At 40.3% G+C, this 18,733-nt stretch overlaps 2 protein-coding genes across 2 annotated transcripts in view; both read left to right on the top strand.

Moving 5' to 3' along the window:
• Positions 1–14,496, top strand: part of LOC127359925 (NLR family CARD domain-containing protein 3-like) — a 51,406-nt gene extending 36,910 nt beyond the window's left edge. The window contains exon 12 of the transcript XR_007883046.1: positions 13,891–14,496. The gene's annotated coding sequence lies outside the window, so the exon portion shown is untranslated. The remainder of the gene's footprint in view (positions 1–13,890) is intronic.
• LOC127359924 (NACHT, LRR and PYD domains-containing protein 3-like) lies at positions 2,866–14,496 on the top strand. Its single transcript, XM_051394254.1, has 9 exons — positions 2,866–2,988; positions 3,548–3,664; positions 4,110–4,188; positions 4,351–4,579; positions 7,995–9,798; positions 9,911–10,084; positions 11,697–11,870; positions 12,564–12,610; positions 12,762–14,496. Exons 1-9 carry the CDS (start codon positions 2,900–2,902, stop codon positions 13,310–13,312), a joined length of 3,264 nt encoding a protein of 1,087 aa, XP_051250214.1. The 5' UTR covers positions 2,866–2,899; the 3' UTR covers positions 13,313–14,496.
• Positions 14,497–18,733: the final 4,237 nt, after the last annotated feature.

The following is an 18,733-nucleotide window of genomic DNA, read 5'->3' on the forward strand; positions in this document are numbered from 1 at the left end:
AAATCAGATCAAAGGTTGATTTCTATTTGACAATAATACTAAGTTACAGACAGACAGATACAGGATAGAAGTCAGTGCTGTATATATGGGACAGAGGTTAAATACAGTGCATATGTAAGAGCTGTAGATACAGGGCGGAGGTCTGCACTGTCTAATTATAAAGGTAACAATAATGATATTATTAATATTACTTTATTTCAAGTTTTAGTGATTATTGAAATGACTCATTGCCTGTGTCAGTCCTGACCTCTCTAACCTAGTATTCCTGTCAGATGGACTCAAATCTGTATTAACTTCACTAAAATCTATGAAATTTGATATTGAAAATTAATATTGGTAATATCATAATTGTTAATATTACATGAACAACACACACACGCACGCACGCACGCACGCACGCACGCACGCACCACACACACACACACACACACACACACACACACACACACACACACACCTGACTCCAGATCAGCCAAAACAGAAATTAAATGCAATAGCTCCCTCCAGTGGCCAAAATGAGTAATTGCAGCACTGTCCATTCAACACTGCTCATATCATTAAACAACAGCATACTGCCATTTCCTGTGAATTCTTTCAGAATAGAATACAGCCACCAAAATAAAGTCCCTAACTTCCTGTCTGTGTTCCAGTGTGCAGCAGCAGAATGAAACACACTTACAGTGTATAGTATAGTATAGTTATAGACTGTAACACAGTCCTATAAAGTCCAGAGAAGAAGAGACAGAATCTCTTTCTGGGTGAATCTGTAGTTCCAGATGTTCCAGATGTGAAGCTGCTTTCACTCCCAAAGACAAAGACAGCTGTTTAACACAGGAAATAACAAACTACTGAGCAGAGCTGACATGATGTAACATCAGGACCAATGATCTCTACCTGTTGATATCTGGATGATTTCCAAACACTGAAAACAGTCTGTAATCTGTTTCACTTCAACTGACAGGATGCACTTTATGTTTGTGACACCAGAGGGAGCCAAATCCTCCTCCATGACGAGGAGCACTCCTCATTTAAAGGAGATCTCAGCTCCATTATTCAGTCATTGTTCTCCAGAACAATCAGCAGTGACTCATTCACATGTGACACATTTCTGTCTCTGTTCCAATGTGTCGTCCATTTCACTGCTGGAAAGGAACCGAGTACATTTACTCAACTACTGCACTGTACTACAGTACTTGTACTTTCCTCTCAACTTGTACTGCACTACATCTCAGAGAGACAGCTTGTACTTTTTACTCCACTACATTTATCTGACAGCTTCAGTTACTTTACAAATCAAAGTCTCTGCACACCCACACAGCTGTTTTCACTCACTGGCTGATTAGACCTCTAGTCAGGAGGACGTTGGGTGGAGCTGTGCTTGGAATTATGGGATGTCACCAAACTACCTGCACTAACTGGGTGAGTTGCCCCGCCCCCAACAAGTGCAACAACAACAACAACAAGGTGGAGTGAGGGATAAAAATATTCTCAGGTCGGTCTCTGTTGTCTTCATAAATGTATTTATGTATTTAAGTTCTGGACAGGAAGTCAGACTCACATTGTCTTGGGGCCACTGCAACGTTCAAGTGTTACAGGAAAGCAGAGAGCAGAGAGTATTTCCATTACTAACATTATACAGTAATTTCTACATTTTATATCATCATGAAGGTCTGAAACTCATTTATAGGCACATTTGACCTTTGACCTCTGCCAGTAATTTCTACCAAACCAAATACATTTTCACAAATAAAAAGTATTTAATTGTACGTGATGCTGAAGTTCAAATTGCTAAGAAACAACTCAAAATACTAACTAATTCAGTTCAGTTTTATTTGTATGGCACCAAAATCCAACCAGTTACACTGCTTATCACACACACACACACACACACACACACACACACACACACACACAGTAATGAAGGAGAAGCAGTGACGTCTCTTCATTTTATCTGATAGAAGTTGAACTTGAAGCATGAAGCTCCTTTTCTCCACAGAGCTGCTGAGGACAGAAGAGAGCTGCACACTGATGAAGTTTGTGGCTAAAAGTTCAGTAAGTGGAGCTCTGATTGGTTGAAATGGTTTCTGTTCACATTGATGGTGAATGTGTGATTGTTTAAAGTCTGTACTGCTTTCAAACAGTCGTGCTCTCTTTGAATGATGACTCTGTGATGAGGAAGATGAGTTCAGTCTGATCTGGGGTCTGATGTGGTCCACAACAGTCAGGACTTTTATTGATGTAGAGGGGGAGGCAGCAGGCGGTCCAGCACTAGGACCCAGCAGGGATCAGACTGACCCCCATCTGTTATTTGATGGTATTTTATTGGAGATGAACAGTTTGTATTTTAACGAAATTCAACAGAAACTATTTGACAACTTTTGCTGGCAGACTTTTAACAGTTTTTAAAGATGTTTTTCTGTGTTAAAGGGGAGATGAACAGGAGAGAAGACATTTTGAATGAATGTGTGTTTCTTTGTGTTCTTTAAGGGTTAGGGCCTTCACTGTAAAAACAACTAAAATCAAAACTGAAGTTGTGCCAACAAACCAAGCCCTTATCTCTGCTCCAACTAAATGTTTGACATCTTGTCATCAGTGGTGGAACGCAGGAAAACCAGTTTTCAGGTCTGTGTTTGCTGCCAGCTGCTGGTTTGAGGAGAGGAGGAGGAAAAGAGGAGCAGACAGAAGGAGGTGTAGAATAGTTAAACTGACTCTTCACTGCCCTCCAGTGGTTAAAGTTAGTTACTACAACATACTTTTTATTTTCATGAAGCAGAGCAGTAAAATCCCCCCCTTCAGCTCCATGAGGCCATCTAGTGGACTGATAGTAGAAATAAATATGAAATAATGTGTGATCTCTCCCAGCAGGTTGCTGTGTCTGTGTGAAGGTGTGGGCTCTGCTATGAATCAGTGTGAGGACAGAGAGGAGGGAGTCCCTCCCTCTAAAAGACAAAAGTGTGGGGAACATGACACAAGGACCAAAGCTCAGAGGTGAGATGAGGATCTCTAACTGTCCATGACTCTTCTCCATGTCACAAAGGCTTTGATTCTCCATTTGAAACAAAGACATTTATCTGAGCTAAAGTACGTAGTTGTCAGTATTCAAACAGGGCTGGACAATCTGATCTCAAATCAGTATCAGGAGAAACATTCAGCTTCATAATGAGAAATGTAACAGTAACATGTGTTTGAATCAATCAGAGCAGATTTCCTTCCTCATGTTGCTCACTGCTGATGTTTGTCCTGATTCATTCCAGTCTGACCAGTTCCACATTCTGCTCTTCTGGACTGGACTGGGAGCTGATTGCTCGCTGGTTAGATGTTGTAGCTGCTCTCACTTTAATTATATGGAATTCAGACAGTGTGTTGAAGTGTGTGACATCAGTAAATTGTGTTCAGTAACACGTCCATAATGTCAGTAATTGAAGACATTGTTCTTATTGTCCAGCCCTGTATTCAAACATTTCAAATTATACATCATTTCACAAAGTCTTTGATTCAGTGACAATGTTTCTGAATATGTGAGCTTTAATGAATTTCTTTCTATCAGGATCCATCAGAGACCAGACTGTCCTGAACCTGAACCCAGCTGTGTGTCCATGAAGAGTGATCGCTCTATGGGTCGTCTTATAGACTTCAAAGATGGCCGCCACTCTGTTGATCAAAGGTGAGGATTTCAAACTGAAGATGGAAACGAAATTATGTGTTTTTATCAGACTCTCAGTTGTGAAATCTCCAGTTTTTCAATCTTTACTGACTCAGATGAAGTTCTCTGAGCATCAACACTCTTTCAGCAGCAGCTGCCTCACACTCACACAGTCAAACACATTCACACTGGGAGCTGCCCAGTACAACCAGTCTGATACAAGCAGACACTGAGCAGCTCCACTGGAGCAGCCGGAGGCTCTAGGTGCCTTGCTCCAGGGCACTTCAGCAGTGTGGGTTAGTGAGAGCTGTTGGGACTGAACCAAAGGACTAGTAAACCTTTACCACTACAGGGAGTCATCAGATTCACTGTTCACATCCAAATATCACTTCATGGACCTTTACCTTGTGTTTGTCTCTGTGTGGACAGACATAATGTGAGCTCATTCTTCATGATTCCTCCACAGAGTGGACCAGGAGAGCTCAGAGGTTCCCAGTGGTCAGTCTGCCCAGCAGCATCAAACACACCTGGACTCCATATTTATGGTCTGTACATGGACAACAACTACTTTTACATCTATTGTGTTCACAATAATCTCCATGCTGCACTTTTTAAACCAGTGGATTGTCAGTCTGTCCAACATGGATCTGATGTTTGCTTCCATGATTTGACTTTGATTGAGTCATTCATATAATATTCTGTTCCAGCTGCTGGAGGACAACATTGTCACTTTTGTGAAGAACGAGCTGAAGAAGATCCAGAAGGTTCTGAGTTCAGATTACCCACAATGCTTGGAGAGTCAGAGGGAGGATGAGGAGAGGTTGGATGGTACAGATGAAGAGCAGAGGAGGAGCAGCAGAGAGGCATTTCTGAAGATCACACTGCACTTCCTGAGGAGAATGAAGCAGGAGGAGCTGGCTGACTGTCTGCAGAGCAGTAAGAGGATTTCTCTAAAGATATAACTCGCTGGATAAATTAGACATTTAACTTTAAGGCCAAAATGGGTCACAACTTAGAGACGCATTTTTATTGGGTCCCAAATTAAAATGCATAACAATGCCATGATAATTGATTGTATTAAAATATGAGAAGATTGTATCAGATTCTTTATTAGTAGTTTATAAATAAAAGAAGCAGTGAGTTATCACCCAGTGGTGTAAAAGCCCCATTAGTTTGGGTCTTTGGGAGACACCAGATATCTCTTTTGAGTCTCAACGTAAAAAAGTTTGGCAACCTTAGTTTTGAAGCTGTCATATTATTTCTAAAACCTGACAGTCCAGAGTTGGGACCAGGAAGCAGAGCTGCTGTCTTACACACTTCTCTGCGCTTTCTTTAGAACAGTCACCCACCCAAAACCCCATAGAGACTGTGTCTGTCCCCCGACTACCTAAATTATTTAAAGAAATAAAAACAAGAGGAGTTCAACATAACATTTTTAATAAAAATTAAAACCAACTCCTCAGTAGCACAAAATAAGAGAATGAAATGTGGGCTGTTAAATATCAGGTCTCTGTCCTCTAAAGCTGTTTTAGTGAATGAATTAATATCAGATTATGATATTGATTTACTTTGTCTTACTGAGACCTGGTTGTCCCACGAGGAGTATGTTAGTCTAAATGAATCCACCCCCCCCAGTCATATTAATACTCACATTCCTCGAGGCACTGGCCGAGGAGGTGGAGTAGCAGCCATATATGATTCGAGCGTTTTAATGGACCCTAAACCTAAACTAAATTATAATTCATTTGAAAGTCTTGTTCTTAGTCTTTCTCACCCAAACTGGAAAACACTGCAGCCAGTTCTATTTGTTATAGTGTACCGCGCTCCTGGACCGTACTCTGATTTTATATCTGAATTCTCAGAGTTTTTATCAAGTTTAGTCCTTAAATCAGATAAAGTAATTATTGTAGGTGATTTTAATATTCATGTGGATGTTAACAATGACAGCCTTAGTAACGCATTTATATCATTAATAGACTCAATTGGCTTCTGTCAGAGTATAAATAAACCAACTCATTATTTTAATCACACTCTTGACCTTGTTCTATCATATGGCATTGATATTGAACATTTAATAGTCTTCCCACATAATCCTTTCCTATCTGACCATTATTTAATAACTTTTGAATTCATACTATTATATTATAAGCCATTAGGCAAAACTTCCTACAGCAGATGTCTATCTGACAGTGCTGTAGCTAAATTTAAGGAGGAGATTCCTTCAGTGTTTAATTCAATGCCATGTCTGAATTTAACAGAATCCTATAACGACTTTAGTCCCTCTGAAATTGATAATCTTGTTGATAGTGCTACAGGCTCACTACGATCAACATTAGACTCTATCGCTCCTATAAAAAGGAAATGATTAAAACATAGGAGACTAGCACCGTGGTACAACCACCAAACCCGCCAGTTAAAACAAATAGCTAGGAAATCTGAAAGGAAATGGCGCTGTTCCAAATTATCAGAATATCGCTCAATTTGACATGATAATCTTAAAACTTATGGAAAGGCCCTCCGTAATGCCAGAGGAGCCTATTACTCAGCACTAATAGAAGAAAATAAGAATAACCCTAGGTTCCTCTTCAGCACTGTGGCCAGGCTGACAGAGAGTCACAGCTCTATTGAGATCCCAACTAGGCTGCTTAAAGAAGTTGTTCCCTTAATTGGCACTTCTTTACTGGATATGATTAATCTTTCTTTATTATCAGGATATGTACCACAGTCCTTTAAAGTAGCTGTAATTAAACCCCTTCTTAAAAAGTCCACTCTTGACCCAGAAGTTTTAGTCAACTATAGATCGATTTCTAACCTCCCCTTCCTCTCTAAGATTCTGGAGAAAGTAGTCGCCAAAGAGTTGTGTGACTTTCTACATAACAATAGTTTATTTGAGGATTTTCAGTCAGGATTTAGAGTTCATCATAGCACAGAGACAGCTCTGGTTAAAGTTAATAATGACCTTCTGATTGCTTCTGACAATGGACTTGTCTCTGTACTTGTATTATTAGATCTTAGTGCTGCATTTGACACCATTGACCATAATATTCTTTTACAGAGACTTGAGCATCAAATTGGCATTAAAGGAACCGCACTAAGCTGGTTTAAGTCATATTTATCAGATCGCTCTCAGTTTGTACATGTTAACGATGAATCTTCAATAAATACTACCGTTAGTCATGGAGTTCCACAAGGTTCTGTACTTGGACCAATACTATTTACTTTATATATGCTGCCTTTAGGCAACATTATTAGGAATCACTGTTATGCAGATGATACGCAGTTATATCTATCAATCAAGCCCGATGAAATTAATCAATTATCTAAATTACAAACATAAAATCCTGGATGACCTGCAATTTTCTGATGTTAAACTCAGAAAAAAACAAAATTCTTGTTCTTGGCCCCAAAAACCTTAGAGACTCACTGTCTAAAGATATAGTTACTCTAGATGGCATTACCTTGGCCTCTAGCACCACTGTCAGGAATCTTGGAGTTATCTTTGATCAGGATTTGTCATTTAACTCCCACATAAAGCAGACCTCTAGGACCGCCTTCTTTCATTTACATAATATTACAAAAATTAGACACATACTATCACAGACAGATGCAGAAAAAGTAATCCATGCATTTGTTACTTCAAGGCTGGATTACTGCAACTCCTTATTATCAGCTTGCCCCAAGTAATTCAGAACGCTGCAGCACGAGTACTGACAGGAACTAGAAAAAGAGATCACATCTCTCCTGTACTAGCTTCTCTGCATTGGCTCCCTGTAAAATGTAGAATAGAATTTAAAATCCTCCCCCTCACCTATAAAGCTCTTCATGGTCAGGCCCCTTCATATCTTAAAGAGCTCATAGTACCCTATTAATGAGACATGAATGAGTGCAGAAAGAAAGAGGAAGGGAGGAGCTCAGTGCACCATGGGAAATCCCCTGGTAGTCTAGGCCTATAGCAGCATAACTAAGGGATGGTTCAGGATTCACCTGATCCAGCCCTAACTATAAGCTTTATCAAAGAGGAATGTCTTAAGCCTACTCTTGAATGTGGTGAGGGTGTCTGCCTCCCGAACCACAACTGGAAGCTGGTTCCACAGGAGAGGAGCTTGGTAACTGAAGGCTCTGGCTCCTGTTCTACTTTTAGAGACTATAGGAACCACAAGTAGCCCAGCATTCAGAGAACGTAGTGTTCTAGAGGGGTAATAGGGTACTAAGAGCTAAGATATGAAGGGGCCTGACCATGAAGAGCTTTATAGGTGAGGAGGAGGATTTTAAATTCTATTCTACATTTTACAGGGAGCCAGTGCAGAGAAGCTCAATCACTTAATGATCTTCTTTTCTTGTGTTTAATAAGAACATATTGTTGGAGTTTGTCAGCGGGAACTTAAATCTAACCTGAAGAAAAAGTTCCAGTGTGTGTTTGAGGGGATTGCTAAAGCAGGAAACCCAACCCTTCTGAACCAGATCTACACAGAGCTCTACATCACAGAGGGAGGGACTGCAGAGGTCAATGATGAACATGAGGTCAGACAGATTGAAATAGCATCCAGGAAACCAGACAGACCAGAAACAACAATCAGACAAGAAGACATCTTTAAACCCTCACCTGGAAGAGATGAACCAATCAGAACAGTGATGACAAAGGGAGTGGCTGGCATTGGGAAAACAGTCTTAACACAGAAGTTCACTCTGGACTGGGCTGAAGACAAAGCCAACCAGGACATACAGTTCATATTTCCATTCACTTTCAGAGAGCTGAATGTGCTGGAAGAGAAAAAGTTCAGCTTGGTGGAACTTGTTCATCACTTCTTTACTGAAACCAAAGAAGCAGGAATCTGCAGGTTTGAAGAGTTCCAGGTTGTGTTCATCTTTGACGGTCTGGATGAGTGTCGACTTCCTCTGGACTTCCACAACACTGAGATCCTGACTGATGTTAGAGAGTCCACCTCAGTGGATGTGCTGCTGACAAACCTGATCAGGGGGAAACTGCTTCCCTCTGCTCGCCTCTGGATAACCTCACGACCTGCAGCAGCCAATCAGATCCCTCCTGAGTGTGTTGACATGGTGACAGAGGTCAGAGGGTTCACTGACCCACAGAAGGAGGACTACTTCAGGAAGAGGTTCACAGATGATGAGCAAGCCAGCAGAATCATCTCCCACATCAAGACATCACAAAGCGTCCACATCATGTGCCACATCCCAGTCTTCTGCTGGATCACTGCTACAGTTCTGGAGGATGTGTGGAAGACCAGAAAGAGAGGAGAGCTGCCCAAGACCCTGACTGAGATGTACATCCACTTCCTGGTTGTTCAGTCAAAGCTGAAGAACCTCAAGTATGATGGAGGAGCTGAGACAGATCCACACTGGAGTCCAGAGAGCAGGAAGATGATTGAGTCTCTGGGAAAACTGGCTTTTGAGCAGCTGCAGAAAGGCAACCTGATCTTCTATGAATCAGACCTGACAGAGTGTGGCATCAATATCAGAGCAGCCTCAGTGTACTCAGGAGTGTTCACACAGATCTTTAAAGAGGAGAGAAGACTGTACCAGGACAAGGTCTTCTGCTTCGTCCATCTGACTGTTCAGGAGTTTCTGGCTGCTCTTCACGTCCATCTGACATTCATCAACTCTGGAGTCAATCTGCTGGCAGAACAACAAACAACATCCTGGTGGTCTCAATTATTTAAAGACAAAAGGAATCTCAAAGATCTCCACCAGAGTGCCGTGGTCAATGCCTTACAGAGTCCAAACGGACACCTGGACTTGTTCCTCCGCTTCCTCCTGGGCCTTTCACTGTGGACCAATCAGAATCTCTTGCAAGGTCTGCTGACACAGACAAGAAGTATCTCACAGACCAATCAGGAAACAGTCCAGTACATCCAGAAGAAGATTGAAGAGACTCCCTCTGCAGAGAGAAGCATCAATCTGTTCCACTGTCTGAATGAATTGAATGATCGTTCTCTAGTGGATCAGATCCAACAGTCCCTGAGTTCAGGAAGTCTCTCCACAGATAAACTGTCTCCTGCTCAGTGGTCAGCTCTGGTCTTCATCTTACTGTCATCAGAAAAAGATCTGGACGTGTTTGACCTGAAGAAATACTCTGCTTCAGAGGAGGCTCTTCTGAGGCTGCTGCCAGTGGTCAAAGCCTCCAACAAAGCTCTGTAAGTACAGACAGAGTTGGACTTCTGTGTTATTACTTAAATACTTTTTATTATGAATGTATTAATAACACAAATGTTTGTTTTCTTTCATTGTTGATCATTGTCTCTACAGACTGAGTGACTGTAACCTCTCAGAGAGAAGCTGTGAAGCTCTGTCCTCAGTTCTCAGCTCCCAGTCCTTTAGTCTGAGAGAGCTGGACCTGAGTAACAACAACCTGCAGGATTCAGGACTGAAGCTGCTGTGTGTGGGACTGAAGGGCCCACACTGTACACTGGAAACTCTCAGGTCAGATCATAGTATAGTTGCTCTTTAGTTAAAGGAAGGCAAATATCAGCGCAAGGGCCAATTGGCCCCACTGAAAAAAATAATTTGCTTTCATAGCTTACTGGTGGCCCGCAGGCGACAAGCCTCCCATCTCACCCACAGCGTTGCTAGTGATGGAAGTATTTCGATATTTATAAATTTACAGTGTTAAATTAAAATCAAGTTGAAATGAAATGCGTGTTTGTCTGTGAGCTTGACGTTGGCTGCCAACTATTGTTAATCTAAAATACATCTACAAACCAAGACAACCATCATTTCTGACAATTTCTGACAGTGGATGAGTTTTGAAATATGTCAGGGAGTAATGGAACAAGAAGGAGCAGCCACAGTGAACTGTTAGAGGAAGAGCTGCAGGTGACACGCTGCACACCTGCAACCTCTCAGCCAGGTAACCAAAGTTACTTTCACTGTCGCTGTTCAGAGTCATACTGTGTGCAGCATGAAATCAGATCACAGTTACTTAGTTGATAATGATAATTGATGAAAAAAGACCAATTATTGTCTGACTTCTGTATTAAAACCAATAGTTGGTTTAGTTTCCCCCAGAATTATGTGAGCTGTAGTATTAAACCATATTTAACTACAGGTGTCACATGCACAATAACAGATCACACAATCAGGACTGCATTCTTACAGACTTTAACCATCACTCCTGAGTGAGCTGCCTCCTTGGTGGAGGTCTGAAAGTACTTTTTAGTATCTAGCTATCATTATGGATTTTAATGTTTTAAGTTTGTTCACACTGATATAGGCAAATAAAAATGAGATCAGCTTTTTTAAGAGGATATATTAACAATACTTTAATAGTCCGGCTCCCACAGGGTTTGCTTATAAAAATTCTGGCCATTGGACAAATGCAGTTAAATACCCCTGGTATATACATCAAATCTGTAACCACAATACTTTTGTAAACCTCAAAAAAACATGTTTGATATTTGATTGAATCTGAACTTCCAATGAACGGCTGGAGGAGGAGAGAGAGGACTTTGGTAGTCTGAGTCTGAGAGACAGCTGTAGGGAAAAGGAGAGAGGACTGGAGACCAAAACCAGACCAAAACAGAAGATAAAATAAAGAGATCTGGAGAAGTCACAGTGAAGAGTGAGAGAGGGAAAAGGAGATGTGGAGAGCTCTGTTCTTCAGATTGAGAAAAGAGAGAAGCCCAGAGACAAAGGTCCACAGCAACAACTATACTGGTAGAAATGACTGATGATGATGATGATGACGACTAATAGCCACAGTGAAGGGAATGATGAATAATAGTGATGATGAAGATGATGGTAAAATTACTACTACTACTACTAATAATAATAATAATAATAATAATAACAATAATAATGGCAGTGAAGGTCAAGCAGGACCACAGCAGCAGGAACCACCAGGATCCATGAGAACCTGCGACACGAGAAAGCACATTTCTTTACTGGTTTCCAAAGTAGATTTTAAACCCAGCACTTGACAAAGGCTGGTTCTTAACCACTGTGTCATCTGTTTACAACCATAGAACATAGAGCTTGTCAGGTATGATCCCTTGAATATCTTATCATTTCTTCATGTTGATCATTGTCTCTACAGACTGAGTGGCTGTAACCTCTCAGAGAGAAGCTGTGAAGCTCTGTCCTCAGTTCTCAGCTCCCAGTCCTCTAGTCTGAGAGAGCTGGACCTGAGTAACAACAACCTGCAGGATTCAGGACTGAAGCTGCTGAATGTGGGACTGGAGAGTCCACACTGCACACTGGGAATCCTCAGGTCAGGATTCATTAATCTGTTCTTTCAATCCTCATATTTTAGAGTAGTTTTATTTTGCCTCTGCTGCTGGAACCTGACATACCAAAGAGGAATTTTAGGAGTCAGGAACTGTGTAACTGACCCAAAGTAAAACTCATACAGCCAGTTATTCAATGAACAGTTTCTGTGGTAGAGTTTCTTTATTTGATGATGGAGACTGTTACTCAGCATGGTGATATGTCAGTTTTATTTGAATCAACCAGAGTTAATAAACACTGACTCATCACACTGTTATAAAATATTCCATCACAAAGACGACTGACTGGAGCTGCTCATCAGCTGGAACCATCAAACACTAATGTTCCCCAACTGGGAGGAAACAACTTGTCAGTAGTTGAAAAATGATTGTGTAATAACAAAGTTTATCTTTGTCAGGTAACTGTTTACACAGATTTGTCTTCTATTCAGAACAGGACATAAGGAGATTAATAAATAAACAGATGAATAGTTCAACAATATGAATTTTCTTATAAAACATAAAAAGTAAAAAATGAGTCCTATTCATCGGCCAATAAGAAGACTCTTCCCTGGAATGAAGATAAGTATTAATTAGTTTGTTTAATTCACACTGACAGTACAGATAATAAGCTCTGTGTATGAGAGCGATGTAATGTCCATGTTTCCATGCTGCTCTGACCCCCCTCCTCCTTTCAGGGTGGAGCCTGCTGGAGTCCGATGGTTGAGACCAGGTCTGAGGAAGTGTAAGTGTGAAAACAAAGCAGCACACATTCAACCATCTTCACACTGTGACATCACTCATTCACAGCTCTGATGTCATCATCAAAGTGTCAATCAATGATCAGATGATAGATCAATAACTGCAGCTGTATTGTGTCTTGTTCTCTCCATCAGATTCCTGTGAACTCACAGTCGACACAAACACAGTACACAGAAACATCAAACTGTCTGACAACAACAGGAAGATGATTTATGTGAAGGAGGTTCAGTCATATCCTGATCATCCAGACAGATTTGACTTCTGGCCTCAGCTGCTGTGTAGAAATGGTCTGACTGGTCGCTGTTACTGGGAGGTCGAGTGGAGAGGAAGAGTTTCTATATCAGTGGGTTACAGAGGAATCAGCAGGAGAGGAGACAGTGGAAACTGTGGGTTTGGAAGGAATGATCAGTCCTGGAGTCTGGAGTGCTTTGATGATGGTGGTTACTCTGTCTGTCACAATAACAGAAGAACATCCTCCTCCTCCTCCTCCTCCTCCTCCTCCTCTGGTAGAGTAGCAGTGTATGTGGACTGTCCTGCTGGCACTCTGTCCTTCTACACAGTCTCCTCTGACACACTGATCCACCTCCACACCTTCAACACCACATTCACTGAACCTCTTTATCCTGGGTTCGGGTTCGGGTTTGGGTTCAGCTCTGGTTCCTCAGTGTCTCTGTGTCCTCTGTAGGAGGGAGAGAGAAACTTTCTCACTGCTGACCAGATAGTTCAGTCTGTACAGGATCACACACAGCTGATGTTAGTTAGTACCAACCTGATGTGTTTACTGTAATAGAGGAGGAAGAGGAAGCTGAAGGAAGAGAAGAGCAAAGGATGCTGGGATGAAGGGATCATGTGTGAGGGTAATGTGCAGCCTGCAGACGTAGAGATAAAGAAATGATAGAAAGAATTGATCTTCTTCTATAACTCTGAGAAAAATGAAAATTTTTAGGATCAAATGTGGCTGCTTGTTTTTTTCAAATCTTCTTCTTTTTGAAAGCACAGTTAGAGGGAAAGTGTTTTTATGACTCAAATATTAAAGTGTGAACAAATATTCAACTTTGAGTCTAAAACTGAACTTTGTTGCCTTAAAACTTTTGTTTCTGTGAAGAAAAAATGTGTTCAAATGTCAAACAAGAGTCTTTCAGGATCAAATTCAGCATCTGTGTAAAAATAGTTCCAAGGTGTAAAGAGTGGCTTTGATTGGAACAAACTAAATTCATCATCTTTGGTCATCCTGGAACAAATGTACAAACTTTGATAAGTCAGGTTAAAATCAAAAGAAATCAAAGTTTTGGGATGATTCTAGATAATAAATGATGCTGGAAACCACATCTAAATGATGTCAAAGCAAAACTGTCCAAATGGATCCAACACTGTATAAAATGAAGGATTAGTTAAATCCAGCTTCATACTTTATATTGAAAGTGAAAGAGTCCAAAAGTTCTTTGAAATGAGATAAAGTCTAATGATTAATTTCATGAACAAATTTAAAAGTGATCAGACTGACATGTTGGCATTAGTACAGTAGAGATAGTGTCACATTAGTCTGACGTCAAACACTCAATAATCTGCAGCTTTTCACTCTTTTTTTTGGTTTGTTTTTTCTATTTTGCAATTTTTTTGTCTCATTATTTGTGTAAAATTTCAATTTGTTTACTCTGAATGTTTCCTTTCTTATCAACATGTTTGCTTTTACTGATTATTCCTTGTAAAACATTCAATTTAAAACTTGTAAAAACTACTTTATTCAGTTTTTCTTTTTCTTTAACTTTCTTGTCCTGATGTCACTGTGATGTTGCCACAGTGTATGATTTCTGTCTGTCTTTGTCATTCTTGTTCAATAAAGTTTTAAAGAAATAAACCTGCTGGTGACTCCCAGTGTGCAGTGGTGGATAATTTACTTTAATTTACTTCAGTAAAAGTAACAGTACTGCAATATAAAAATACTCCATCACAAGTAAAAGTCCTGCATTAAAAATGTCACTAAAGTTCAAAAGTAAAAGTACTAATAATTAATAAAAGTGTCCCCTGTGAGTGTTACACTGTTATATATGATATTGTTGGATTATTACTCCTGATGCATTCATGTGTAACACGTATTTTAGTGTTGTAGTAGTTGAGATCATTTCAACTCTTTTAGATACTGTTGGTGGTTGAATCTGTAATATTGCATCACATTTTATAAACTAATAACAGGTTTTATCTGTCTCAGTAACTATATACTACTACTCAGACTTTGCCTCACACTGGGCACCATTTGTTGGAGTAACAATGGTTTAAAGGGGACAACAGAAACCGACCTGAGAGCGATTTTTATTCATCCCTCCACTTTGTTGTTGTTGTTGCACCTGTTGGGGGCGGGGCAACTCACCCAATTAATGCAGGTAGCTTGGTGACATCCCATAATTTCCCGCACAGCTCCGCCCAACATCCTCCTGACATCATCCATCATCATCCAAATATCAACAGGTAGAGATCATTGGTCCTGATGTTACATCATGTCAGCTCTGCTCAGTGGTTTGTTATTTCCTGTGTTAACAGGTATTGTGTCTGTAAGAGCTACATTTGACATTCAGCATAGACACCATTGTGGACAAGATATTATAACCTGTTTGATTTATTATTTATAATGACTGTCCTTTTTGTAGGCTGCTCTTTTTACAATTTTTTTCACAACATGTAACATGTGATGCGATATTTCATATGCAGCTATTGGACTGTAAGCACTTATTTTGATGTGTAATTTTTCCATATTGAATAGAAAGAGGATATAAAAGCACAAAGGGGATGTCCATTAGTAAAGAGTTCACAGTTATTTTACTCTTTAAACTCAATACCCTTTACAGTGAAATTCATGGTCGATAAGATTTTCTACCCTTATGTGGAGGCTTACATCCAGTCATTTGATCCAGTAGAGCAGGTTGTGATCATTAAATTTGAGCTCCTATGTAAGCACGTATGAACATGTAAAGCTCAATGGTTCCTCTGGAGAGCTGGGTGGATGAAGACTGTTTTCTGCCATGGCAAGGCAGCAAATGTCAAACACTGTATCATCACAGGGATACGGTGTTCTCTGAAGGCATTCCTCTCTGCAGGCTTCTATCTTTTGCTGGGATACCTCTTTCAGGTACTCTCTGGCACCAAAAGGTTGGGGTAGGGTGTACATCATCACTGGGCGCCCACCTGAAGACACAGCATTTCTGCATGGGCGAATTCTGTGAGTGTTTCAGAGGTGAACAACTTCCTTCAGTTCTCTGTACATATAAATAAAAATAGAAAGTCAGAAAATCAGCTCACACATTTGCTATACCAATTGCAGTAGATATCATAATGCATTAAACTAGCCAGTAATGTAGATCAAATGAGCTCCAACTGAAACATCTGCAATTGTAAACTATCATGCAATTAAAAACATCAGAACACTGACAGGGAACATACTTTTCCTACTTTAAGTACTTTGAATATATACTGCTGATAATACTGTCCTTTCACTTTAGTAAGGTTTTGAATAAAGCCTACATGGAGTGAGCTCTTTTCACTTATATCAGTAGGCCTATGATATTAGTAACACCACACTAAAACTAACCCACTACACAGGGTGGTACTACTGCTTTTGGTGAAGTAAAACATTAACTTTAACCACTAAGAAGGTGTCACAGTATTGTTCTGACATAATATAGCACAAAAGAAAAAAAAACAACATAAACGTATTGCAGTTCTGACCTCTATTATTTCAAGATGTGAACTGAATGAGACTTTTGTCTAGGAAGTCACCAGAAAAGGAGTCTGAGTCTTTTAAATCTTGGAACAGGTTCATCCAGAACTGTGCTTGCTGCCTCCCTCAAAAGCCCCACCAGTTCTCTATTCTTTGGTTGTGATTGCTCGATCCATACAGATAACATCTGTGCGAAAAGTTGTCCAGATGATCGTGCCTCAAGAACATCTGCATTTGTTCAATGTATCAATTCTCAGTTCAGAGGTCCGAACGAATTCGGGCAGCAGTTCCATTCCTTGATGACACCTCATCAATGAAGAATTGCGCGATTATCTTGGGATCACTGTTTGTAGAGTAAGCATGTAGCCAAATCACCATTTGTGAAAACCAATCTATTGCACTATTGATGCAGATCCCGTACGGTTTGAGTTTATCATACGAGTCTACATGCCACAAAAAGTTTGGGCCTGGATTCTGGTACATACGCCGCCGAAGGCGATTCCAGCGCCTCAGCTGCACACCGTGCAGATCCAATATTTTCAGCAGTCTCCTGATCGTCTCTTGAGTCACCATGTAGCCAGCCTGAATGCATTTCAAATGCATCATCTTGTATCCATGGAGCATGCCATATCTGTCCAGCTGATCCTGGACAAACACTGCTATGTCTAGCAGATCTGAATGGGCTTTCCTTCAGAACAACCGCAAAGTCCTCAGGTGCCTGCATAGAGTCGACAAACTAATGATAAAACCATCTATATGACTCAAAGACCGGACTATCTCCCAGTGTCTTAAACCCAGATCAAAGTAAGACTTGACTGAACTTGTTTCAAATGCTCTCTAAACTCAGAAAAAAAAATTGTCCGAAAAACAAACCAAAAACAATTACTCAGAAAAACAGAAATAATTACTTAGAAAAACAAACCAAAAAATACATTTTCAAGTGAATGCAATACGCTTCCGTACCATTGCACCAAGACAAATTCCTCGTATGTGTAAAAACCTACCTCGCAATAAATCTCATTCTGAAACTACAGGTATGTAAATATTTCTGTGACTTTGTGTTTATTTTTTGAAGGCTGCTGGAAACTGACTGCAGCGTATTGTCACCTCCTCCTGCTGCTGCTGCCTGATCTCGTCCATTTTCCAGGTGAGGGGCAGTTCATCTTCAACAAGCCTAGTTTTTGCTGCACCAACATTATAGCGGAGAACGGAAGAAGAACAAAAACAACAACAAATACAAGAGGGATCCAGCAGCATTGCTTATGAATAAAGTACAAAACATATATTTTTTTGAGATATTTGTTCCTCATGGTGTCTTTACAGACAGTTGTAGAGGGACACTGTGTGTGCGCAGTGATTGCTTGAACTGATTTCAGGTGTTCATTGGCAGCAGGCAGTAGGGCTGGAGGCAATCTGCTATCACAGGTTATTTTAGTGTGGCTATTTGTCGCCATCTTGTGGCATTTTTTTTAGATATTACAGGGAAAAATAGCTGGAATAGCTGGTCTGACACAAAAGCTCAAATTCCTGTAAAGTGGAACGAGCTAGGAACAACTGCTTCAATTTGGGACACAACTTAACTACATATAGGACATAGCTCTAAAGTTTATACACTGTTTAATGAGGAAATGTTACATTATTATAGCTATAGATTACAGCTTTAAATGGGCATAAATGTATTTTCTCACTCCTGAGATACATTGCCCATTCAGGGTATAAATTGAACTCATTTGACTGAACTGCAATATCACCAGACTACCTTGAAAAATCTCAGTTTGGGAGTTATTGAGTGAGAAGAAACTTTATGAACTTAGTGAAATGCTGTCTATGACAGATGTTCTTTATTTGGGTCTTCTTGTAAATGTTACACATCCAGTTGTTTCCTCTGGACTCCACAATAAACAGCATCTTTTCATTAAAACTGACCTCTCCAAGTATATTCTCCAAGTCTCTGTTATATATATATATGGCGAGGGACGGCCTGCTCTTCAAGCCTCTTTGTGAAACAGTCACAATTCTACGCCGGCTCTAACATGCATAACTTGTCTCGGTCATTTAAAGAAGTGAGGTTTTTCCAAGGTCCATTCCCACAGACTCTAGTTTGCTCTGTAACATATCTGGATGTATCTGCAGCTTCTGTCATGAAACAGGAAGTTGAACTTCAGCATACATGGTCCAATCTCCACCAAACTTCATGTTTAATAAGAGTCCGGCCCTGAACTCATCTACATGCCAATATATAGTCAGTGATATCGCCACCTACTGGCAATAGAAAGTAAGCCTTGTGTGGTGATTATGATCTAATTTACATGAGATTTTCAGGTTGTGGTCCACTCATGATAAACTCACACACCTGCAGCTTTAATTATCTTTATATTTTAATTCTGAATCTAC

Source organism: Dicentrarchus labrax, unplaced genomic scaffold (genome assembly GCF_905237075.1).
Source record: "Dicentrarchus labrax unplaced genomic scaffold, dlabrax2021, whole genome shotgun sequence".
In the NCBI taxonomy this organism is placed as follows: domain Eukaryota; kingdom Metazoa; phylum Chordata; class Actinopteri; family Moronidae; genus Dicentrarchus; species Dicentrarchus labrax.

Coding starts and splice junctions, on each gene's coding strand:
- LOC127359924 (XM_051394254.1), top strand. CDS start 2,900: ATGAATCAGTGTGAGGACAGAGAGGAGGGAGTCCCTCCCTCTAAAAGA. Junction 4,580..7,994: donor GGCTGACTGTCTGCAGAGCA/GTAAGAGGATTT, acceptor GTGTTTAATAAG/AACATATTGTTGGAGTTTGT. Junction 9,799..9,910: donor AAAGCCTCCAACAAAGCTCT/GTAAGTACAGAC, acceptor TTGTCTCTACAG/ACTGAGTGACTGTAACCTCT.